Raw genomic sequence first — 24,901 nt, 5'->3', positions numbered from 1 at the left:
ATGCATAATTTCTGGCTCTTGTGGTAAAAATGAATGATTAAAATGTTTTCAAATAGAAATTAATTGGAGGTACTGTTTCTTTAGATGAAATAGCCAAATATATGGAAAAGGTGAAGCTACTGAGCTATGAAGAGAAGCCTGTTTATCAGCATTTCCGAGAAATACTTCTGCAAGGTCTTAAGGCCATTGGGCAAAAAGATGATGGAGTACTTGACTTGGGCTTGTCAGAGAATGGAGACTTGCAAACAAATCCCATGCAAAAGGTTTTTACTCTAAAAATTTATCAGCTTCTTTTAATGTATTTTTTTTGAGTTAAATAAGTAGGAATAAGTATTGGAAGTAGGTGTCATAAGTACATCCAGTAAGAAATAAGCAAATAGTGAAATGTTTAAGTCCTACTCTTATGCATTATTTCTCTAATTGAATGTCACTAATTGTTGTTAGTGTAATACAGAATGATGTTCGTAGGTGTACTTTCATAATAGGTAATAGCTAATACCTTGACTGAAGTATATAGAATGCGTATATATAGTTGTAATGACATTTGAACAGATGAACATGCAGCTAATTTACTTACTTTTGTTAAATTGGTAAAACTCTAGATGGGTCAAAATCCATGTAAGGTAAATTAAGTCTTGTTTTTGTTTCATATTAGTTTCCGTGACTAGTGAAAAGCTTAGTTTTAAGTAAACAATGTTATGCCAAATATCTGATTCTGGAGTTCACATACTCAATTCACTGTGATCTAATATGTGGTTTATGAGTCTTAATTATGGTGGTAGTCTAGGGGTATTTTATTCCTTGTATTTAAGAAGCCTTAAACTCTAGATTTGGACTCCTATTTGAATACAGTGTAAGATCTTTTTAAGCCTTAAGGAACATTTATGTTAGTTTTTTATAGTAACAATAAAACGTGGTCAAATAATGGAACAATACATATTATCCTGTACTTCAAACTGCATTTATTACTTGTTTATTTGCATTTGTTAATAACAGGTGGGCAGTTTATTGGTTCCTTTAGCATGAACCTAGGAACTGAGAATTATAATACAGGATAATAGTACCAGAATTCTGCCTGCTTACTGATATGATCAGCAGTGTGTTAAAGATGGAGAAAAAGCACAAAAGAAAAAAAGCTGTAGGATTTTAAAGTCTTCTGAGGATATATGTCCACCTTTTCTTACTTTTTGCCTAGTTAGTACTTTGATGAAGATTGTACAGCCATGGTCTCTATACTAATATTTTCTGTTGCACTGAGTGTAAAGATCTGTCCAAAAGGAGAGCTCATTAGCATGAATTCTTCTGTTCCCCCGTGGATCAACATGGCTTGAGACCTGTGCTTTGGGGGAAAAAAAAAATATTTGTTTTTAATGGTTGGCTGGTTTCTTTGCTGAATAAGTTGGCCTGCTGCAGAGCCAACATCTGTGACCTTTAATGTCCTTGTCCAGCAGAGATGGCTGGTGCACATTTCCAATGGAATAAAACTTCAAAAATCTTATTTATTTAGCCAATATCAGTCAAGACTATTCCCAAAGGGTAGGATAATAATTTTCCGTAGGTTCTTACTTACTAGCATCAATTAGGAGTTAGTTTTTTAGATTGGGTTTCTTTTATTTTACTTTTTTTCTTTCAGGAACCTTATGTATGGTCAGCTTGCTTAGTTGTCGCAAATATTTTTAAGCACTTAAAGAAAAGTGAGTGTTACTGGCCTGTTTGAATAAAAACAAAAATTTCAGTTGTCTACTTTGTAGTGCAGTGAACTTTATGCTAGCTACTTCATGCCAGCTACTGCTAGTGTCCAGACAGAATAAGATTGTTTGCTTGAAATCAGAGTTGACATAACCTGCTTGCTTTTGACCAAATACCAGACAGATGACTCTTCCTTCTACATTCTATTCCCTAGGCCTTGTAACACCTATGGTATAGTCTAGGGTAGAAGAATAGATTGTGTCTGTCCTCCTTCCAAGGGTGTATTTTGCACTTCAAGAATGAGTGGAAGGAGGCTCTTCAGCAGGATGTCTCCTTTCCCAGAATATGTGTTTGGGAACTCATGCTACTAGGTCTTTCTTCCAGAGGATGTCAGACCTTGAGAGGCTAGGAGAACAGGAAGACTATCAGTGCTAGTTGAGAATGGCTGGACACATAGATACACAGAGGAAGAAAGGAAGAACATAGAATGCCAATTAAAATTATATGTACTTTCAGCTGTGACAGGAAGCTCAACTTGATGACTGTTTTAAAGATAAATTCCAAACTGTTGGAAACTGCTTTCCATAAAGATAATTTACCATTGATCAGTAGCATCTTGCCTTTGAAAGCCTGTATTTTCTAGCACATGCTGAATTCCTTTTGGCATGCTTAATGTCCAATATGGAAAAGAAAAATGCAGTCTGGCATCCACCCTTGAGAAGACAGTGACCTCAAATATAGAGTATTTATGGCATTTTGGCTGTACTGATCTTTTAATCACAACAGGTCTTAAGACACCTACTTTTCAATTCCTTTGGGACAACCTACTGTAATACTTTCTTAAAAGTGTTATTTGGTGTTCTGAAGTTTGCTGTTTCGTATATAGGAGATAATATTTCTAGCTTCTGTGCAAATAAATTCTTAGAATGTAGGACTCTCTTGTGCTTCCAGCTCATATAGCTAACTGAGCTATGATGTGCATTATATGTTGCATATAAGCATGGTTGTTCTGGAATCTCAGTCAGTCTCCAGTATTGGTATCTGGCTAAAACTCACAGATGTCTGCTATATTAAAAGTTAACATTTTATTTTTTATGTCATGAGTCAAGTTTCCCCACATGTATAAGTAAATGAAACACAGTCCACAGTTCTGCTGGAGGGTTTTTTTGTTGTTTTGTTTTCTGTGTAGTAAATGCATATTGGTTTCTCTGTGTGGTATTTTATGATAGTTTGAGCAAAACAAGAAGCTAACAGTACCATGTGTTGAAGAAAGTATCTGGAGCTCCTGACTAAATTATTTAGGGCAATGACCATATCTTTCTTTTATTTAGTGCTGAAGAATTGTTGGGAAATACTGGGAGTAAACTAAACTGGAAAAATACGAACCTTAGTGATTTGTGGTTCCTTCTATTGTTCAGTTTCAGATGCACAGATGTCGCTTTTGTCAGATGAATGCTGTGTGATTTCTGCTGCTATGTAATTCACCTGCATCAAGATTAAGAAACCACTTTTTATTAAATAAGCTTGGAAACAAGATAAATGTATTTTGCTTTTGTGTGGCGTATATTGGATATCTGCTTTTCTGATGAGCATTTAAAATGTTTTCTAGTACAATTGGGAGGAATGCATTATTTCTCATATAAAAGCAGTACAGCGGTGAAATAGTCCTCCTTAATTTTGGTCAGAATGAACAAAAGTGTCTGTGTTTATTCCTGCCTAATGCATCACAAATCTGCTGACATGCTAACCTTGGAGTCTTGGCTGGCGGTAATCAGGCCTGTGCACCGGCAGGAAAGATGTACCTAATGCACTCCATCAGTGCAGTTTGCATATGGAAGTTCTCACAGGGGAGCTGCCCTGTGCCAGCTGAGGGTTACCTGCCCACTGCAGTTATTGTATGTAATTATCGAACCAATCTGTTCAGCCCAGCAGGGTTTAGATGGTAATCATGAAGCAACACTTTGGAAAGGAAAGATGTAATGCACTCTCCCCTTCTCTCATGAGCTATGTGAAGTTGTAGCCACTTTTAAAGCTGTATTAGTAAAGCTCTAGTCTCATACAATTAAAAACAAAAAAAAAAAAGGGAGACTCTTCCAATGTCCATCAAAGTTATTGTCTGATACAGATATAGGTCAACTCATCCTTTGCAAAAATCACATGGCTTTAAAAAAATAACCTTTCCATAACCACCTTAAGAATACTTTGCAATAGTAAGATTAAGTGTAATACACAGATAATAACAGTTCTATCCATTTAGAGGTTTTAAGATAATGTACCTTGAATAGAGTTCAGATTTCCCAAGTACCTTTCTGTGGAACAGAACCAATAGTTGCTATTAGAGGAAAATAATAATGTACTGTCAGTGGGTGTTAGCTACTTCTAAGCTGTGCAAAGAAAGCCATGAGAAGCAAGGATCCAGATAAACTTGACTTTCATGAGGTGTAATTGCTTTTAAAAAAAGCAATTAACATCAACTTTGGGTAAAGTGTTTTTCTGTGTACTTTAAGATTTTGCAGATTGCTCCTTTCGTAACAGTTATTCAATGTAAATAACCCCCCCAGGTTTTAATCATAAAAACTTCTGTTTTCATACGTGAAAATTTCAGCCTCTAATGTGACCTACAGGTACGGGAACTCAACTTTTAAACTATCTGTTGCCTACTACTAGTATTCTTGCATTAATAAATCTGCTGTATAGCTGGAGACATTTTATAATATATGAAGAAATAATGCTTATAATTGGGGAATATCTTGTGAGAATAAGATATTTTCTACTTTGTGTGGTCTTTTCTGGTCTTGAATTCAGTTCCTTTTTTTTTTTGTTTGTTTGTTTTTTTTTCTAAAAGAAAAAAAGAAAAGTAGCAGCTGCAGCCAGTGAGAGCACTGAAGCAGAAATGGAAGCTACAGGAAGTCCAGAAGAAAAGAAACCTACTTCTTCTAGTAAGTCAAAAGATTGTTCTCACAGTCACATGTACTGGTGTGGTAGGTTAACCCTGGCTAAGGGCCAGACTTCCACCCAGCCACTTACTCCCCTCCTCTGGAGGACAGCAGGAGAAAATGGGATGAGAAAACTCATTGGTAGATACAAAGGTGGGGAGATTGTTTACCATTTACTGTTGCAGGCAAAGGAGACTCAACTTGGGGAAAATTAAATTAAATTTATTGCCATTTAAATTAAATTCGGGTAGTGTCAAGGACACCTTTCCTTCTCCCAAGCTCAACTTAACTCTTCACTGTAGACTTGTCTACTCTACTACCTGTGCGGTGCAGGGGACATGGAAGGGATGTTACGGTCAGTATATGGCATTTTCTCTGCTGCTCACTCCTCCACACATTTTTTATCTCCGCTCCAGCGTGGACTCTCTTTTGGGCTGCAGTCCTTCAGGGAAAAAATATGTGGTCCAGTTCCTTCAGGAAATAGCAGTCTGCTCCAGTGTGGTCTCTCCCATGAGTTGCAGGGGATATCTGCTGCATCCTGGGTTCCTTCATGAGCTACAGGGAATATCTGCTCTGGTGCTGTGCAGCACCACCCCCTCCTCTGGCCCTGGTGTTCCGTCTGCTGTTTTTCACTTTCTTCTCCACACTGCCACCCTCTGCCTGCCTGCTCAGTGGTTTTTGCCCTTAAGTGTTCTCACAGAGGTGCCTCACAAGTTTGGCTCAGCTTTGGTCTACAGTGGGTTTGATTTGGAGCCAGGTGGGAAGGACTGTCAGGCACAGGGCAGCACCTGGCCTCTTCCCGCAGAGGGCACCCCTGTAGCCAACCCCAGCTTACCAAAACCCTGCCACATGGCCACATATACCCAATACAATCATTTACCTGCAGCAGTTCAAGTGCTTTCAATCTTGCATAATTTCTTTTTAGATTAATAAAATTGAAATATTTGAACTTTCTGTATCAGAAAGGTATACTTTCCAATTACATGCTGCCTAAATCTGGTAGAAATGCTAGGTGATAAAAAAATGGTGGTTGCAGCCTGCTCTTTTGCCATCATTCATTCCCTTCTCCATGCTCATTTTTGTCTTTCCATCTTGTCCAACTCACTGTCAGAATGTGCTGACTCCTCAGGACTTCTTCGTCACAGTGTGGTAAAGCCAGGGGCTCTAGCAGTAGCAGCTTCCAAAAGTGAGTGTATTTACAGTTGAGGAAAGGATCAGCTATAAAGATAGAAAATGCTGAAGCTACATTTCAGATAATTTGGTATAGTTTCAGTGTTGTCTGGAAAAAGTCATGGACAGATAAAGTAGGATTATTCTAAGTCCAGGATTGGAAATCTTCAGTAGATTTGTATAAGGTATGTGTATAGTGAGTGTCTAGTCAAACTTTTCTGGATCTAACCTTCTGACTCCTTTATGTAGATGTGAACTAAATTAAAGTAATTGCAAGCATGTTTTTCCTAAAGAATTTTTGATTCAGACTATTAAGTAAAAGACCAGGTGTTGTCCGTGATCAAGTAGTCTAAAAAAGTAATGCAGTAGCACTGGAGTCTATCCCAAAACAAATCCACTTGTTTAAAAAAGGTTTGATGAAGGAGTATGGCATTATACAGGAAAATGTAGCATTTCAAAGACGGTAATATTATTGGTAAGTTATGGATTTACCCTAAAATATTTACTCAAACTATAGTACAAAGTACAAGTAATTAAGCTAATGGTATTCCAGGAGGTGACACTGCTCTGGTCATTTTCAGCTCACATTATAGAATTCTGATCATTATAATCGGTGATATTTTTTTTTTTTTTTAATTTGAATGCCTTTTGTATTGTTGACTTCCATTTATTATGAATTTTCTAGTCTACCAGTGGCTGAAAAAGTGTTAATTAGATTATGCTTTCTCTCCAGGAAAAACGAATTATTTGAGAAGATGTTGATGTTTGTTCATAGTTTTAGCATTTTTGATTTTATTTAAGACTATAACAAAATATTAGATATGGATGACTATATTTTGGTTGTGATTTGATACACATGAGCAGAATATACTTTCATTTTATATGATATATTAGGCTTCTCTTTTCCTGGAATGTTAGATTGAAATTCTCATGGATAGAGATGAAAAAGAACTTGAGGAATTGTAATCCAAGTGGTGATATCAGCTTTTTGTAAATGCTGTTTCTTTCAGACTAAGCAAAGGTATTTGGGAGGTTATATATGTAATTTTCACAATCCAGTGCTTAAAATGAGTGGGGGACATAAGCTTAAATTTAAAAACTCCTCTTGCCAATTCAATAGAATTACAGGTGAAATGGTTCTAACTTCACCTTTTTGTACTACCCATTTTAATGAATACCAAGTGAGGGGAGTATATCAAATGATTTCAGGTGAGAAGTGATATATGCACTTACTCATTTGGTTCTCTCCAGATTTGGAATTAAAAACTTTACCACTTACTACATGATTCATAAATCTGTGTTGAAGGGAAGTGCAACTGTTTCATAATCTTATGATTCTGATGCATTTGACAATTTGAAAATGGCTGATTATTATAGAAATATTTAAAACTGTTTCCAAATCTGACTAGTTTATGTTACCATGGACTTGTTTCTCTGTTATGTAATTAGTTCTGTGACTAAAAAAGTATCCTGAAATTTACTGTCCAGTGAAATGGATAACTTCTTGATACCTCTTAATTGTAGAACTTGAAGTTTAGTTATTTAGCTATTGGACTTATCAGCACTGGTGAGAAGAGCCAGCCATGCAGCCTCTTGCTGCTCAGCTGCTCAGTATTAACCGCATCTGACTATGCAGTTTGTCTAATCCAGTCAAAAGATTAATTGTCCCAAAAAGACCCTAATCAGCTGTGCAGCAGTTTGAGTACACCAGGGTGCTCAGTGGCTACAGGGACTCTGTCAGTAATGAAATCTGCCACTGCTGAGGCTGGGGAGCCCCCAGGCTTGGTGGAGGAGCAAGAAAGCATGGCACTGAGAAAAGAAAGGACAGGCATCTTGAAATTCTTGCTTTTTCCTTCTGCTCCCCCTGGTTGTTCTCAGCTGAAGAGTGGCTGCTTCAGATGAGTTCCCTGAAGGCCATTTTTTTCAGTCATGTTGGCCATCAGTGTTTCTGGAGCTGTCAAGCAAGAGTGTTAGACTCTCTAGACACAGAATTTTAGAAAGCTCTCAAGAAACAAGCTCTGTTGTACTTCCAAAATAAGATGAACAAAATTTAGTGGAATTCTGATATAATTTTTTATTTAAATTAGCCTGTTATCGGTTTCCTCTTTTTTTTTTCCCCCTCTGGTAACTGGAACCCGTATTCTTTCCTGAAAGGTGGAATTTTGAGAGGTATCTTTTAAGGTAATATGGATGATGTTGAAGTATTATATCAGTCACTGTTTGTCCACCAGAAAAAATGCTATCAGAAGAAATGATGCTTATTTGAATGAAGCTTTTTTCATGCTGTTACAGCTCTATTTTGTGTATCAGCTGCCTTCATGTATAATAGTAAAAATATACAGGCTTATATGTGATGGTATTAAAGCAGAATAACAAATTTTGACATACACTGTACATATTAAGCATCACTTCTGCAGGTTTGTACTGCGTAATATTAATAAGACTCATATGCTTATTTTTAATCAGTTTGCATGGAATAGGCAGCTAGTATAGGGAGCTTTGGTGAAAATGGCATAAATGCTGGAAGAGTTTAATGGGAATTTGTAAGTAATCCTAGGCTCAAAGCTACCAATAGAGATAATACCTCTACCACTGGCAGATTTTTTTCAGTCGTGGGATTGATGGTGATTGGGTTATAGAAATACAGAATTTTTTTAGAATAGGATTTTTAACACCAGCCTTTTTTATTTTCTGTTGTGATTTTTTTAAAACAATTTTGCAGTTTGTTAATTGGGACAGTATAGAGAAATACTAAAGTAATCATGGTAATGAAAGTACTGTATTTCTGTAAAGGACTTTTTTTTTTTTTTTTTAATAGTCAGTGCTGCTAGGGGTAGGAATTGTGCGTGTCTGCATTGCTGAATAGCATCTAGCATGGTAAGGCCTTAACTGGAAACTTGCAGTATAAATAAAATACTAAATACTCTTGCAGTATAAATAAAAACTATGTAAAGAGCTCCAAGGGAAAAAATGGTTATACTGATGGATTGGTTAGAAGGCATTCCAAAATGGAGGTTTATTAGTATTACTCAATTAATAAGTACTTAGCTTTTTTTATTTACATTGCATGGCTTCTTTATTCAAGCAAGATTTATTCCTTAATGTTGGATTAAATCTACACTTAGGCTCATTTTTATATTTAGAGAATTATTGGCCTTGTCATCAAGCTTTAGAAGGCAAATCATACGGTGTTTTTTGAGCTTGTTTATGGCGCCACTTGTTACTTGTCTTTCTACTCCACACCAGTGCTCACATTATAGGTAGATATTTTTACCTCTTAATTTTATACCCTAATGCAGACATTTTCAGCAAAACCTGTAGCTGTAATTGTCTGTTACTCATCTTTTCCTTCTTGTGAAGGAGTTGATACTGGCTGTTATCAGTAATATGCTCCAGGAGTAAGTGGATAGTAGTTTTACAACAGTGTATCCATTTCTGTGACTAGTCACCTAAAGATCTGTCCTTTTCTGTGCCATTCTTAGCCTTCCCTTCCCTGTCTCAGGAATGTTGCAAGTTAAATGTTCTAGTATGAGAGTTACCTGATCTGGTTTTAGAAGTTAAAATTAAAAGCATGTGCTGCTGTGTTGTATCTTGAAATTAACATCAAGATTTGGGTTTTAAAGCAGAGAAATACTCCGCTCAGTTCTCAGAAATATTGACAAACTTGCTTCTGTATTTTGCATTAAGTATATTCAAACACGATATGAAGTGATCTGTCTTTTTATGGCCTCCCCCAAAATTGTTTGAGGATCTTGCAAAGCTATTTAAAGTAGAAGAGGGGTGGTAGAAGGTGCTTTTTAAGTATAAAGATCTTGGAGTATTATGGATAGGAAGGTTAAAGTAAATCAGATACCAAACAAATCTTTGTGGTTCTTCCTGAATAATGGTTTTCTGTGACTATTTGCAAATGACGCGTTCACTGAAAAGCACCTTGAACGTGTGTCACTTAATAATAATAAAGCAGCAACATTAATGTCCAAGATGTATGGGAGTATTCCTGTTTACTCCTGTCTCTGCTTAGAACACAGTTTTCTACTTAGTCTTCCTTAGTATTTTAAGCTTATTTCTATACAATGTCTTCAGAATGCTTCTAGCATTTAAATGTATTTACATTTTAAATGTGTTTAAGTTCCTTGTTACACTTCACAGGACTGTCTTGTGTTTGCTGCTAATAAAAAAGTATTAAAACAAAACAAACAAACCAAAAAACCTTCTGAGGAAAATTTTTCATGGAGTAAGGTTTTGTATAATGACTTTACATGTAGAACTAAATCATTTAAGCATAAAAGTGATGTCTGCTTTTTTGTTGTTTTTCTGTAACCTGAAGATGTATTGCAGTATGCTGAACAAGTGTTGCAATTCAAACTCGGATATAAAATTTGCAAGTGAAATTTTTCTACAGGAAAGAGAGAAAAACTGTACTGCAGTGACTCAGATTTTTACAGGGTACTAACCTTTTTCAAGATTGCAAGTTATACATTTGAATTAAACTTTTGTTGCTCCTTCAAATTGCTTTGTGGTGGTGAAGAGGGATATTTTAAACACATGCTGCGTGTGACTGCTGATTTATATGTGTATGTACAATTGTGTTTTGGAATGTCTTCAGTAAAGCAATTTTTGCAAATGGAAGTAAATCAGTTTTATCTCAAACAATTCTATATTAAAATTTTTAAAGCAGCACTCATAGATTCAATGTTATCTTTAAGAAATAGAAGGCATAAAGTCATTGAACAATACGTTCTTTTGTCCTGATGTTTTTCCATATGATAATGTTGAAACATGTCAGCTTCATTTGTTGTAGGAAACAAGGCTTGAAGGAACAGAACACCAAAAGCCAAACCCCATCCCATAACTCTTCAAACTTACTTTCCACTCTCTCATCTCCACCCCACAATCATATTTCCTGGAGTTCCAGTCCATATTTGCATTCTTCTGGTCTCTGCTTTTTTTCTGAATCATGTTTCTGATTTTTTGTAGAGGAAAGGAACTACTGAGAATATACCAAATAAGCAAAACTACTATTTTTTGCCCTTGCTGTTCCTTCAACAGCCTTCAAAGTACTGAAAATTTCTTGGTTAAGAAGTGTTATACTACAAGGTTTATCAGCTGTGCAGTGTTCCCTGGCCAAGTTGGGAAAGGGTTTGTTAGAGGACTACATACTCTTCCGTATTTTATCTTCTTAAAAGAAAAGTCGCTCTTTCTTGGCACCATATTCAAACTGCCCAAACTGATTTGGGAATGGTAGACTAGTGTGATGCTTAACTCTCCTTAAAAGCTGCACAACCTGGCTTCTGTTCCCATTTGATGTTTGCAGCTGGATGCTGAGCGTAGTCTTCAATCTTCCAATGCTATTTTTTTTTCTTACTCCTTCCATATGTAAATAGCAATTGTATAGGTTCTATTCTCTTGTTTTCCTGTTTCAGTTTGATGATTGTAGAACCCTTTTAAGGGGCTTTTGAAGGAAAAGGGTCTCTTACAGAGCCATCCAGCAATATGACTTTGTTATTTGATACCATCAGAGACAGATGAAATATGACTGAAGCACCTTTTGCAAGTAAAAGGTGATGCTGTGGTCAATGGATGAATTTTGAAGAACAGTGTCCTAAATTTGTCTCCTTTGGAGGTGACAAGTCCACAATTAGTTACTTAAACTATTAATGAAACATACTCTTCGATTAATTTATCTGATATAGTGACATATGCAAGATCATATCTAGTTGACTAGGGAGAGTTGTGTTAGGTCACAGTGATCCTCTCATTCCTACTTCATCGCTTCTCAGCTTAACTGTGGCAGTTCAGTATATGCGGCACGAAGTTACCAGTATGAAAGAAACGTCAGTTCTGTGCTAAGTGTCCTGCTGTAGTACAGAAATGATGATTTAGCTTCATCTGTGTGGGGTCTTGAGAACATCTCTTCCAGAAACCACTTGAGAACTCTTCAGCACCTGGTCCAATACCCCCAATCTGACCTTTATTTCTTAAAGAGATAAACATACAGCAGAGTGTATGCGTGAGATTATACACATGTGTAAACATATTAGGTTATTTTTTTTTTTTAAAGAAAGAAAACCTGGTGGTGTGTGATCAGTGTACTTGGGTGCATATGCTTCTTTTGAGGGTGAAAGGTATTAGGTGTGTTTTTTAATGATGATTACTACAAGTCTAGTTTAAGAGCCTGTTTTAACTAAAATTCCTGGAACTCTTCAACTGTTATACAGACTGGCATGTACTCGGTCTCTGTCAGGTGTAAATTCAGCATATGCAAGTGATGCAGCTGCTAACCTCCAGCGTGCCTGCTACTAGATATTTTTCACTTACTGATGTTTGCCTAGAGTCTAAAAATCTGTATGTCTAAAAATGTATGTTTTCAAATATGCTAGCTATGATGTAACCTAGAAGTCACCATTGACACCTAAATCATACCTGATTTCATCTGCTCAGTAGCTGTGTTTTCTTGCTAGAATCACCTCCCTGTCTTAATTTCCATCAGAACAGGCAATTTAGTGGGAAACTTGGGTCTCTGGTGTCTGCTTATTTTTACAAAGGAACTTCTGTCATTTCATATAAAATATCATTTTTTTATTCAAGTACAGTTTTATTTCTCTTACACCACTTATGTGTGTTTCTAAAACAATGTGTATAGATTTGGAAAACAGGAGGAGAAGGGATGACAAAAGGTCATCTGCTCTATACACCAGCCTAAGGACAGGCTTATCTGTCTACATGGGTATTAATCTTGATACATACCAATATTTTCTCTTAAAACCTCTATGATTAAGGTTTTAAAACAGCCCTGGTCAACACCACTTGTAATATTTTACTGTCCTTACTAGTAACAAGGGTTTCATAAGGCTGAGTATCTTCTTTTGATATTTTTAGTACCTAATACAAATTTCCCTTAAGCTTATTAGTTGTCCTATCCACTGTGGGCATGAAAATTGCTCTCATTTTATGCAGCAACCTTTTGCACATGTGGTACACGTTTGCACATCACATCTCTCTCTAGTTTTTTCCTTTCTTCAGATAAACTGGCTAAATTCAATTCAATTTATTTTTCCCCTAAAGTTAGAAACCATGATCACGACTCCTGGTATTTCCCCTACCTCCATTTTTCTCAGAACTTTCTTGAAGGATAGAGCCCCAAACTATACATAGTACTGCTGGGCTTCTTTTGTAAGGTTGCTTTATGATATTATTTACACAGAGAGGATCAGATATCACAGTCAACTAGTCTAATAATTCCTCTAGAGCCTGTGGGACTCTTTATGCCTCTACTGAACTTTGTTCCAGTCTCAAAACAAGCTGTGCAGTGACACCATCTGGTTTATTTTTGCCTATATAATTCTTCCTCGTTTGAATTGCTGTTTCAACCTAATTCAGTTTAATCTGCTTTATAAAAACTCTCTCCTTTCCTTGTAATAGCTTTGTGTCCTCATTTGGTGCTGCCCACACAGGACTTCTGTTTTCAGGAATAGAATTGACGTTTCTCCCACAAGAAATGTTTGTGGGGAGGGGGCAGTATATGTTATCAAACTAATTAATTTTGAAAACATAGACAAGCTTTTTGGTACAAAAGACCTTTAGTTTTGAAATAGCTGCAAAGTTTGAAGCTAAACATGGGTTCAGAGCAGTCATTCTGACTTGAACATAATTAACTTAGTTTGAGTCTTTCTGCTGCTTAAGTTTGAAATTATGAATAGAAGAACCATGACAAGGATTTTTTTTTTTGTTATGATTCACTTAGAGATTCTCCATGATCGTGGTTTGTTTAGAAAAGCCTTGAAAACAATTCGTTAATGCAATAAACATAATGGAAAAATCAGAGACAGGGTAGCTGTCTTCTCCTTTTTGATGTTCCAACATGGGTAACTAGAAATGGGTAAGCTCTTACTGAATGAGGAATTAGTAAGCTGCAGTTGCTTGTATTGTCTGTGACAACCATGAAATACTACATTCTTGAAATACAAATGTGGAAATCTGGTAACTCATTTCTTTTTTTCTCTATAAGCAGGCACCTATAGTATTTTCCTGCTGAAGGTCATCATTTTCATATTGACCATCTTTGTGATAATAAACCATGAACTTGACCTGTCTTTGCCGTGTTTCATTATACAGTCTTATGATTGGATGAGAAGAAAAATCACAGTTCACAGTCATAACTAGTGAAGATTAATGAAAGGGGAAAAGATCATGTTATTGTATTTTCTTGAAGAGAAAACTTTGGTCATTCTCTGCTTTCTGTTGCAATACAAAGATTCCAGGAAAAAAAAATCTCAGGAGGGGTGGAGAGGGGAAAACTGTTACAGCTCATGCAGTTGATAGGATAGCTTGACCTACATACCACTGAATACTCAATTTGAAAACTCAGGAGACATGTCTATTGCTAGAATTCACAGTTATAGTAGCTGAAATATTTTTGTGACTTTGAAAATTATAAAATAATTCTTGAACATAAACCAGAATTTAGCTGGGAGAAGGAATGATTTGCATCGTTAATTTACTACTTCCGTTTATGATACCTGCTTGTATATCTTTTAGCTATGTAAGGGTACCATAATGGATTTGATTTTTACATGGCAGTTGGGGGAGGGGAGGCAGTGGTGTGTTTTGCCAGAACATATTTTTCATTGATAAAGCTGCTCTGCTCAATGAGAGACTTATCACCAGAGCTATCCGTTGTTTGGCTTTTTTTAAAGCAATTTATTAATCAAAGACGTATTGTCTGGCAATCTATTTATAGTTATATGTTGAATGCAGCAAGTGCTTTTGGACAAAAAAGGAACAAGACTTTTTTCATTCTCCATTTTATTTTCAAGACTAGAATTCTTCAAAGCTAATTTTGGTATTTTTAATTTCAAGTCAACATTTTCAGAGCAAATTAAGTTATGTAAAATTAAGCAAACGTTAAAGCAAAACTTTGCAGTAGTTTGTTGCTTTTTCTTGGTGTGGTTTTGGCTTTGGGTATGCTCAAAACTGTTCTGGTTTGGTTTGTGTTGTTTTCTACCTCTTACTTTCCCCCAGACTTACTCATTGAGCTTGAACAATCGGTGACTCATACTGCTCAAAGGCCGTTGTCTTATGCAAGCAGCTTCTTTCTTACAGACTTCCATGAAACTCAGTTTTATCTTTTTTTCTTTGTCAGTAATCCGGAGTAAGAGGTTAACAGGAACTGTAGAGTTATATATAGATTTACAAGCAAGAACTTAAATAGTTAGGCATACTGACTTCAAGGGGGAAATCAGGATAAAAAAAAAATTTAAACCCCAATAATACTGTGGCCAAGAGATGAAAAAATTTTATTGTTACTGCATTTGTGAAAATGGTAGCAATTTTTATTGTAAGTAATATTTTTTCTCAAAGTGACTACAGTTGAATGTGATTTACAGAAATGAGCTGCGGTGTTTTGTTGGGGTTTTTTTCCCTTTTGCCTGTTAGTGGGCAGAGAAGAATCAAAGTGTGGGGACTTTTTTATTGCTGCATTTGAGTATGGTCTTTTTGAACAACCTGCCCGCCAGGTTTGTTAGGAATCTTACTTAGATGGCACTGATTGTTACCCTTGTTAATAAATTATTGCCAAATAATAACTTGAAATCTGGAGGTAAAGTTGCACTGATAGCTGAGCTGATTTAACAGCTCAACGCTGCCGAACAAAAATCTTCCTCTTTTCTACCTGTGTGCCTTCCACCTCCCCTTGTATATGCTTCATTCAGAATGGTCCAAGATGCTGCAACTCACTAAACTGTTAGACCAAACAAAAGTTCTTTGCCTGACTGTGGAGCTGGATCAGTTTAGCACAAGGGCTCAAGAGCACCAAAAATGGCTTAATGCTGGGAAGGATCATGGAACTAAAAGTTGGTGCATGGGGAGGAAGGAGGGGTTTAGGTTTTGAAGAGGATCTGATTCTTCATCCTTTAGTGGAGCTGAGCTATTAAGTTGGCTCAAAGGTATGTAATGCTACTGTTTGAGAAGTTGAATTGTACAGCGTGTTTTTCAGGAAAAAATGTTGTGCCCAGAAGTTGTGGTAAATTCTTCTGAGTCCCTATCATGTGTCCACCTGCCCTCCAGTCAAAACTAAATGCATGATTTGAGTCGATCTGTCTTCTTAAAGACTATACGTATTTTCTTCTGATCTGTTTCTGTTATTTTATTTTTTAGAAAGTCTTGTCTTTTTTTGTTGTTTGAATTGCAGATGCAGTAGCTACCAGAAGCCAGAAGATGACCTCACCAAAAGCCAAGAAAGGCACAGCAACCAGAAGGAGAGTCCAGAAGTAAATTATAGATGGAGCAACAAATTAAGTTACTCTTTAGCTTATCTCTGGGTTGTCTTTTTTATCAGTTACCGTAGCACTGGAATCTAATTCTTTCCTTTTAAAGTGATGAATCCTAAAAACATGAACTGTTGTTTGTACCTTTTTTGAAGAATAGATGTTTTATTAAAATATTTGCATAATTTATGAATACTTAAATACTAATGCAAAATTTTGCCAACTTTAAAGTGAGGATGTGTTTTCTTTATATACACAAATTCGTAACTTAAAGACAAACTAGAGTGCTTTTTTTCTGCTTTTTAATGTAGAAATAAAGCTTGATTTACTTTCGTTGTGGGTACTTTATAAAGAACAGTGGTGTTGCATCTGATTTCTTCTAATTTTGAGGGAGTCATATTGAGGGTCATTTAGATGTACACCAGGATAAAGTCTGAAATGGTACCTTTTAAATATTTTTCAAGTGGTTGAATTAAAAAAAGAGAACGTAAGACAAAAATCACATCCTTGCATTCTAGTTTGTTACAAAATATGTTTAAACAATTATTTGGATAACTGGTAGTGAATTTATTATATTTTTTTTCATAGTATTTGTGTTTGTGTCACTTTTCCAATTATTCAGATTTTCTCTGGAAAGGAGGAGACCAGAATTTCAGACATAGGGCCCAGGGCAAAGAAAAGAACAAACCAAAACCCAAAGCCCATTCTCAGCCACCCCCTCACGTTTTCTTCTTATGTTAGTGAAAAGTTGTAATTAATAATAACTTTGTAAAGTGTCTAGTTCCGGTGAAAGCTTGACTCACATGTGCTTCTCATAACAAAATAATGGCTTACCTTTTTTTAATAGTTGAGAAGCATGTAACCTTCCAAAACCTTTCTTAAAAAGTACTTCCTTGCCTGTCTTTGAGTCTTGTTTTCAGAGTTGTAAGTCAAAAAATGCAGTATTTAATTTTGGTGTGAAATACCACTACTTTACATTTAGATACTGCAAAAAAAAAATATTGTTAGGGCATGAACATAATTCTTATCAGGGAGCCTGCTTTGTGAAGTTCGGCAAACCAAAATGAATCCACATGAGCCAGTGGGTGGTGTATTTGTGTGGATGTCCAGTGCTCTGCTTGCTTGATTTTATGTCTGAATTGCTACTGAAATAAATACGTTGTAGCATAAAATGTTGAATGAATGATGAGGTTATGTTTTGAAAACAAGGGAATCCATTGTTTTGAAATAAAACTGGAATAACATATTTAAAAGGTCTAGTGCCTTCTTTCTTCTCTGACTGCTATACTCTGACTGCTATAGACTCAATTAGCAAAGTGTGGCTGATGGCTTTAAGCATAGCATTCTTTTCGTTTCAGATGTAAAAATAGGACTGCTAAAGCCTCTCATTTTTAAAACTCCTGAAACTATCTTTTTAATTACTTCATTTAATCATTTTGTTCAAAAAGTGTGTTACAGTATTCTGAAGAACTGTTGTCAGGAAAGCATGTTGTATTCTCTTGCTGTCTTGCATACTCAAAGTTAATGTCATTCTTTTGTACTTTAGTTATTTGACATTTTAATTTTTTTAGTAACTTATTTACCAGTAAACTTTCTCTCTTTGCTTTTGAAGTTTACAAGGAGTGTGTTTTCTTTTGAGACTACCAAAGCCAAATGCAGCAAACACAGACATTTTCATATATTTGAAAAAATGTTTTGAGGTGCATATTTCGTAAGCCACCCCTGCCTCTTCCCACCCCCAAAAAAGTCCTGGAAAAAGTTTGTACTGGCAAGCGTTCTGTGAAGAAAAAGGGTGCTTTCCATCCTAGGTGAATGTTGTTTCAGGGCTTGCCTTTGCTCACAACAGACTCTGCAAAACTACAGTCTTGGCAGGCAAGAATGTCTTTGGCTCACTGTAAGCTGTGATGATGTTTTAAAGTGTGGGATGGTCAGGATAAGCAAAGTGGAAGGAAGGCTGTGATAATCCCTGCAGTACTACTGTACATATTGCATACTGTATGTACTTGCACACATGTGTTGTTTTGCAAAACAGGGATAGGGAAATACACCACTTTATAAGAAGTGGAGGGTGTAGTAGGAATTTGTTGACATCCCTGTTTGAAAGTAAAGCCCCTAACACAAAAGAAGCAAGCTGCCTTTAGACTGCATTTACTGCTCTTGATGACTCCAGTTGTGTGTAAATATTAGAAAACAGCAGGGTCCTGCATTCCAAGAATCACTTGAGCAGTGCCATGAAGACAAGTGTCCTTACTGGTATTGTAGTCATACTCCCAAGCTCTCCTGCTGTTTCTAATCTGTGCGCACAGCCGTGAAAAAACTGGACTGACATTTACAGGCACAGCAGGGAGACACTTGAGTAGGGAATGTTAAAGACTCCGCTACCTATGTTTCAAAGTGGCCACCATACATGATAAATCTTCACAGGAGAACTAGTCGGCACTTCAGCTGATGGTGTAATGAGGATATTGATAATGAAGCACAGAATGCTTCTTTTAGTGCTTGAACATTTTGCAGACAGATTGTTTATATTTTTTTCCCCAAATCTAAAATATCTGGAGAGAGAATCAAATTCAGGATGGGTGTAAGATATTTTTTACATGGTGCTGCTTTGCTAATTTTTACAGGAATATTTCCTAATAAGTTAATATAAAATGATAACGTAATTCCGGATGTCTGTTATAGCTAGCACTAAGAAGGGGGTCAGTTGCTTTCCTGAGTAGTTTGACAGACTTTACTCACTGTTTTGTCCTAGTGAGCTGCCAGATTTGGGATGCCATAATACCAGTAATGCAATTAGGTTTTCTGCACGTTGTCTGGTTGACTTCTCAGTTAAGAGTTTCTTTCCCTTTGGGAATAAGACTAGACAGACTGTCATTTGCTATTACTAATTCTGCTTAGCATTATCACTGGAGCTTTTTTGTAATTAGCTATCTTAGTTGGCTCTTAAATTTTAATAGCCAATTGAAGCTACATTTTAGCCAAGTTCCATATCTAAATTGCATTCAGTCCATTAACAAAGTTGGTTAAAAGGCTATTAAAACAAAAGCCAATATATGGTGGTTAGCACTTACATGTTTGCAGCAGTAGCAGTACCAGCCTCCAATGAATATTCTCAAGAAAAGGCACTTCCTTCTAGCAAAGGAAGTGCACAAAGAATGACCAGTTTGTTTTGGGAACAAAGGCTGATTATACAGAATACTTGTAGAAAAAAAAATAAAATTGAAGTGTGTCTTTTCTGGAAGAAGGTGGGGGAGATGCAGAAGGGGGCAATTAGTGGTTCTGCTCAGACTTGACAGGTTCTGGAAAAGCCAAATAAACGAAGTGATGTTTTTCTCCATTTCAGCTGATCAAAATTATTAGCAAAACCATCTGAAGCACCTTCTGGTGGAATTGTCATCTTGCTGAGTTTAGTTTGTAAAACATCCTGCCAGACATTAAAAAAACTGTAAGCGTGCCAGCACATAGGCTCAGAGCACCGCTTCTCTAATTGATAGACCCTATAATTTTCTTTTATACTGAAGACCATGGCTGGATACCTCAGCCTCCCGAGTAATTTAATGTAGCATCAGTCTGAATTTTTTATCCCTAGTAACACTTGTTTACATTAGATTTTTCTTCTCTCTTCTTTCTTAAGGTGTAGACAGGAGATTAACAGCCTTTGGATCATCCTGTGACAAATAATGGCTTTCTCAGACTTTTCTGTTTTTTAAAAAATAAGTAAATCTTTGCTGTTGTGAAGACATCAGATATTAATACTGCTACAGTTTTAATACAGAGTCTACCAGTTGCTGATGAGTTGTTTCAAGGATGGTTTGCAGTGCCCTGTATGTGTGATGATAGGTAAGTATCAGTAGCTTCATTGCAGGAGGTGTGAGGCAAACCCCAGATTATGTCTGAATAACCAGTGTGTGTATATATATGCTTTTACCAGCGTATATAATGGGACATCTAAATTAGAGATTCCATAGTGCACCAGTTCCATTGTTAAATAAGACATAGAGCTGGAGCTCATTGAACATGAGTTGGATCCTGTTGCTTGTAGCTGCATTGCAGTATCAAGCTGATGGGAAATGCTCTGTGGCAGTAAGTGCCAGTTCCTTCATCTCTCGTGCTGTTTTGGGGGTGCTGGGCTCTTTGTGATGATGCAGTACTCAAAGGGAGAAGGAATCTTATCTGTCTGAAGGTTGATTTTCATGATAGGTAGGGAGAAAGCAGGTGTGGTGGATCAACTTCTTTGGAAATTCCTAGAGTCCTAGTTGATCTCATGGATAGCTTTATGCAACTGCATGCTAACTCACATGCATTTCAGTTTTCTTCCCCCATATTTCAAGATTGAGCAGCTGAAGATTTAGAAGGGTGATTCCATGAATTCTTTGCTTCATTTTAGGCCTTCTACCTCTGTAGATGATACCTCTATAGCAACAGTTTTGGGGTTTTATGTGTTTTGTTGTTTGTTTTTTTTTTTTTCTTTTCTCCTGAAGTGATACATAAAAAAGGGAGTATACTATTTCTGTAAGCTGAGTTTTGCCTGGATGCAGACTAAGCCAGACAGCTTAGAAAAATGCAGCAGCTCTAATTGGATGCTGCAGACTAGTTTTCTCTACACTGATGTGCCATGTTTTTAAACATGAAGTCACCAGCAGTATTGCACTTGTACTTCTTTCTAGCTGTTTTTGTTTCATCTTATCTCAACCAATACCTGTCTTATTTCAGACTGGAGCATATCCTATGCATGTAGGCTTTCATGCCAGATTTTAATGCCCTTGCATTTAGGTCTACTGCATACAAATAACTGAAATATTTTCAAATGGACCTGAAGTTCTTCAACTGCCTAAGCTGCTGACAAGTGAATCCTGACAGCTTTTTCTCCATCATTGCGAATGCTGCAACAAGCCAAAACAGGTTTTGCATTTTCTCAGGGATATCCCAAACAGTAAAAGAGTTGTGAAGGAACTGTTATTTAGTGGGAGAAAGATTGCCTCCCCTATTTCTGCCTCTTGTGTGGGAAGGTCAGCTTTCCAACCCTGCAGACCTTAGCTGCTGTGATGGGTTTTCATAAGTGTACTCGAAAGAAAAGTGACAAGAACACAGTGAGACAGCTGTGGAGTATAGTAGAAGTGAAAAGAAAATATACATGTTTATGAACTTTCCTGAACTAAGTCCTTTTGCCAGACCACTCCAGACAGGAAGAAGCTGGCACAGTGGTAATCTGCATCTGCAGCTTCTGAGAGGAGAAAAATGCTTCTTTGGCAAATGGAGCAAGAAACCTAGAAAATTAAGGATTAATATGTTCATTTATAGAGAAGCAGTGAGAACACAGTAACATGAAATGCAACCAAGGAGGATGCATTCAGAAGACAAAAGAGCCCTGGAAGGGAAGGTACTTTGCTTTGTTCAGAATGCAAACTATAACAGGCAGTTCTGGGAATTGGTGAGCTGCACAGCTGAATGTTAAAAGAAATTAGTTCATACCACAAGAAATACACAATCTGTGCCTTGAAAACCTGAAGGTACTTTCCTTTTCTTTTCTGCCAGGAGAGGAGTGGAACACTGGATCTACTTGAAAGTAAGTAACCCTCCAGCTAGTTTTGTCTATCTGCTGCTAAACTTCAACAAAAATAGTTTGAATAATAAACTGAATTCCTTTTTGAAAACAGATATATCTATAAAAAACAAGAATGCCTTTATTCTTGCATTCTCACTAATCTGTCGTTATGGAATTGTTTCCTTTGGAATGGTGAAGGTAGATCTGCGCTAGCAAATGTGCAGTCCCTGACTCACTTCTAATAATGCTTGGTGATAGCCGTAGCGAAAGGTATATAGTAAACACCACCACATTTAGAAGACAATATGGTGCTGAAAATATCTGGACATGGTCTAAGAGCTAGTTCCTTCTGTCACTGTTGGAGCCGATGATCAGTAATTTGTAGGATTTGGGTTTTTTTAATTAGTGTTGTTAAAGTTAGGATGAGGTGGAATTTAAAACTAATCTCTTATCCAGACCAAATGTTACTTGATATACCACTTTAGAGACTTGACAACGTTTCTTGCCTCTGTTATCTTCATGCATTAGCTGGTTCATGTGTAGCAGTGAGTTATCTCACTGATTGCTTATTTCCCTTCCAAGCCCTCCTAAAAACAGCTTTGAAACTTGTCATCCATTTCTGGTATAAGTGCAACACAAGGTTTTCTCTAAATCTGACCAGAATACTTTTTTCTCTGTGTGGAAACTGTTCTGTTTTGGGGGTGAATTCCAGTTGTTTGTATGGAAAGCTTGAGTTTTCTGAGGTGGTAGTGCCCAAAATATCATTTGAAGCCAGTAAGAGCTGCAGGTATCCAGTATCACTGAAAATCAAGTTTATGCTCCTCTAAAAATATACCCCTTGCCTGCAAGACAGATAATGATATTTTTGGCTGTTTAGCACGCTGCTGAATTACCTTTAAGAGCAGTGATAGAAGCAAAATCGCAAGAGAGGCCATAACAAGGAATGAGCAATTAATAAGTGAAATTGCATGCTGCAGCACTGTAACTCTTAAGCTAACCCACAGAACTTAGGCTTGAACTCGACATTCTGAAACCAAAGGTGCTGTGACCAAGGTAATGAGGAACCACAGGCATGAGAAACAAATGTATTGAAATGTGTTCATGTTTTTGCTGTGTTCCTCACAGTTTTTGCCTGTTGGCTTTGTTTTAAGCTCTTTCAAGAGGTGGTTGTCTTCTTACCCATGTGCATAGTACCTAGTGTACTAGAATGTGAGATGCTGAGTGCTGATGGTAAAGTGAATTTTCTTTTATCAGGTATTTTGCTTATTTCATGTCAATATACTTCTTCCTTCCGCCTTCCAAGAGAATTTTTTGGTTATTCCAACCAGTAGTTTAGCTTTATTAGACTAATTATTTAGCCTCATTAAGCTAATTATTAGCCTTATTGAAATCTACATTGCCCTGAAGAGCACTGAAAATGAGCCATAGCAGACCTGAGGCTCTGGCAGGCATTGAAACAGGCCAGGGCACAACAGACCGTTGTGCTTATAGCTGGGGAAATGGAATTGCTTTCCTGGAGAGCCTCTCTGATTCTTGCCTAGGGTTGAAGTTTCAAGGTGTGGGCCTTTCCTACAACAACGGTTGCCTTGCTGCTTCCTCTTCATCATATCAGCTTGGCAAAAACAAGACAGAGCCATCCACCTTGGGTCTTCCCTTCATCCCTGTCAGTCCTATTCAAGCTGATTTCTTCCCCCTTTAAGCGCAGACAATGTTAACTGCTATTTGATGCATGTGTGATCATACAACTGATGTCTAATCAGAGCCGTGCTTGCAATGTTCAGAGCCCTGGGACCAGAAGTAAGAGTCCTGCACAGGTACTGGGGGACCCACTAGATCACTGCGGGTCAGCTGGGTTTTGCAGCTTGGCAGGGGCTGAGATATTCCAGGGAGCCTTCAAAGGGACAGAAATAGCGGAGAAGGGTTTGTTCTCTGCTCTTCTCTAAATTCTCTCCTTCTATTTCTCTTTTCCACCATAGCATCTCCTCATATCATTATAGAATCTACAGACATTGTTCTTCCCCTTTCACCCATTTTCCCTTTACTTCTCCCCTACAGACACATCTGACAACTCATCAAAGAAGCCTACAGTTCACTGTGCTTCCACATTACCATGTTGCCTTTGACAATTCTATTAGTTTTTCTGAAAGACCATAAAACTAGGAATGAGAAAATTGTACCAAAGAAGTGGTTTCTTCTGGAGAACAGTTTTATCCAGGTGTATGTTCAGCCACCAGAGTATTCCTTTACTTGGTAGGCATGATAGTTTTCTGTGTATGTATTTTCTTGGTATGGTTTCTCAGGAGTATTTGAGTTTCTTAATATATTAATGATCCCCAAGGAAGAGACAGAATAGATTATAAACCCTAAGATTATAATCTCATGAGTTCTCAGGTATCGGGATTGGAAGACGGACGGAGATTTTTGTATTTCATATTACATTCCGCTGGGAGCTTGTTTACTGTGAAAACTTGCCTGAATGCATTGATAGCCCATGTAGGTCAACAGCAGGCAATGGAGAGTGTCCAACTTCTTAAAACTGCAAGTTTTATTTCTAACTGCAAAACTTCTTTAGAGAAGTGCCAGGGAATATTATGTGCCCAACTGTTGATCGGTCTAGTAGAACACCAGCCAAACAAGGATCTGAATGTCTGGTGGCAAAGGGACTTTCATAATCTTCTATGTTAAGAATGACTGCCTGTTCATAAAGTGGAGCTTTAAGTGAGAAACAACATTCATTAAACAGGTTGTTCATAAAGAAAAAAAAAAAAAAAAAAGAGATGTCTACTAAGATATTTCCATTCTTTTGTTGCCTTTGTCACAACCTGAAGAAGATCTCTTTGTCTGAACTTGTAAATTTCAAACTCTGCCTGAATAGGTGCATTTCAGTTATGGGCAAGAACACACCTGCCGTTGTATCACAAGCCGTGGCATGTTTCTAGTATATGATCTGCTGGCAAGTTTTTTAAGCCATTAGCCTGCAAAAGACTATCAGACTTGCTTACCCACATACTTTAGAGCAGAATTTGTGGGCATTGCCAGTTACTTATGTTTGTACCAGCAGATGTGATCTGTACTTCTGCAGTTCCTGGTGACATCCCAACGTCTGACGAAGACACTCATCAAGAGGAAGGGTAGGGAACATCTGGTAGGTGAATGGGAAAGCAGGATTTCAGGATATCTGCTCCATAGACACTTGTTTCCAGGAAGCCACAACTCCCAACAATTCCATGTATGCTTGCTGATCATCACCTCTGCCATTGACACTAGCCTACTACCCAACTTACTGTCACCAGCAC

At 37.1% G+C, this 24,901-nt stretch overlaps 1 protein-coding gene and 1 long non-coding RNA gene across 4 annotated transcripts in view; both read left to right on the top strand.

The window, feature by feature from the left end:
• The window catches only part of VRK1 (VRK serine/threonine kinase 1), a 37,836-nt gene extending 20,165 nt beyond the window's left edge, over positions 1-17,671 (top strand). For 2 of the 3 annotated variants that reach the window (XM_005438857.3, XM_027804969.2), the window contains exons 11-13: positions 85-263; positions 4,535-4,628; positions 15,985-17,671. In XM_005438857.3, coding sequence (XP_005438914.1) covers positions 85-263; positions 4,535-4,628; positions 15,985-16,067 — 356 coding nt within the window. In that variant the 3' untranslated portion in view covers positions 16,068-17,671. Of the gene's footprint in view, positions 1-84; positions 264-4,534; positions 4,629-15,954 lie in introns of all 3 variants that reach the window. The other variant, XM_027804970.2, reaches the window with a different exon arrangement.
• Positions 17,672-20,753: 3,082 nt separating this feature from the next.
• LOC114015754 (uncharacterized) overlaps positions 20,754-24,901 on the top strand; it is a 37,856-nt gene continuing 33,708 nt past the window's right edge. Inside the window, exon 1 of the long non-coding RNA XR_003559859.2 lies at positions 20,754-21,626. This is a non-coding gene — a long non-coding RNA (uncharacterized LOC114015754). The remainder of the gene's footprint in view (positions 21,627-24,901) is intronic.

Source organism: Falco cherrug, chromosome 7 (genome assembly GCF_023634085.1).
Source record: "Falco cherrug isolate bFalChe1 chromosome 7, bFalChe1.pri, whole genome shotgun sequence".
Taxonomy (NCBI): domain Eukaryota; kingdom Metazoa; phylum Chordata; class Aves; order Falconiformes; family Falconidae; genus Falco; species Falco cherrug.
Note: the sequence above shows the minus strand (reverse complement) of the source record. Positions and strands in the feature narration are given on the sequence as shown.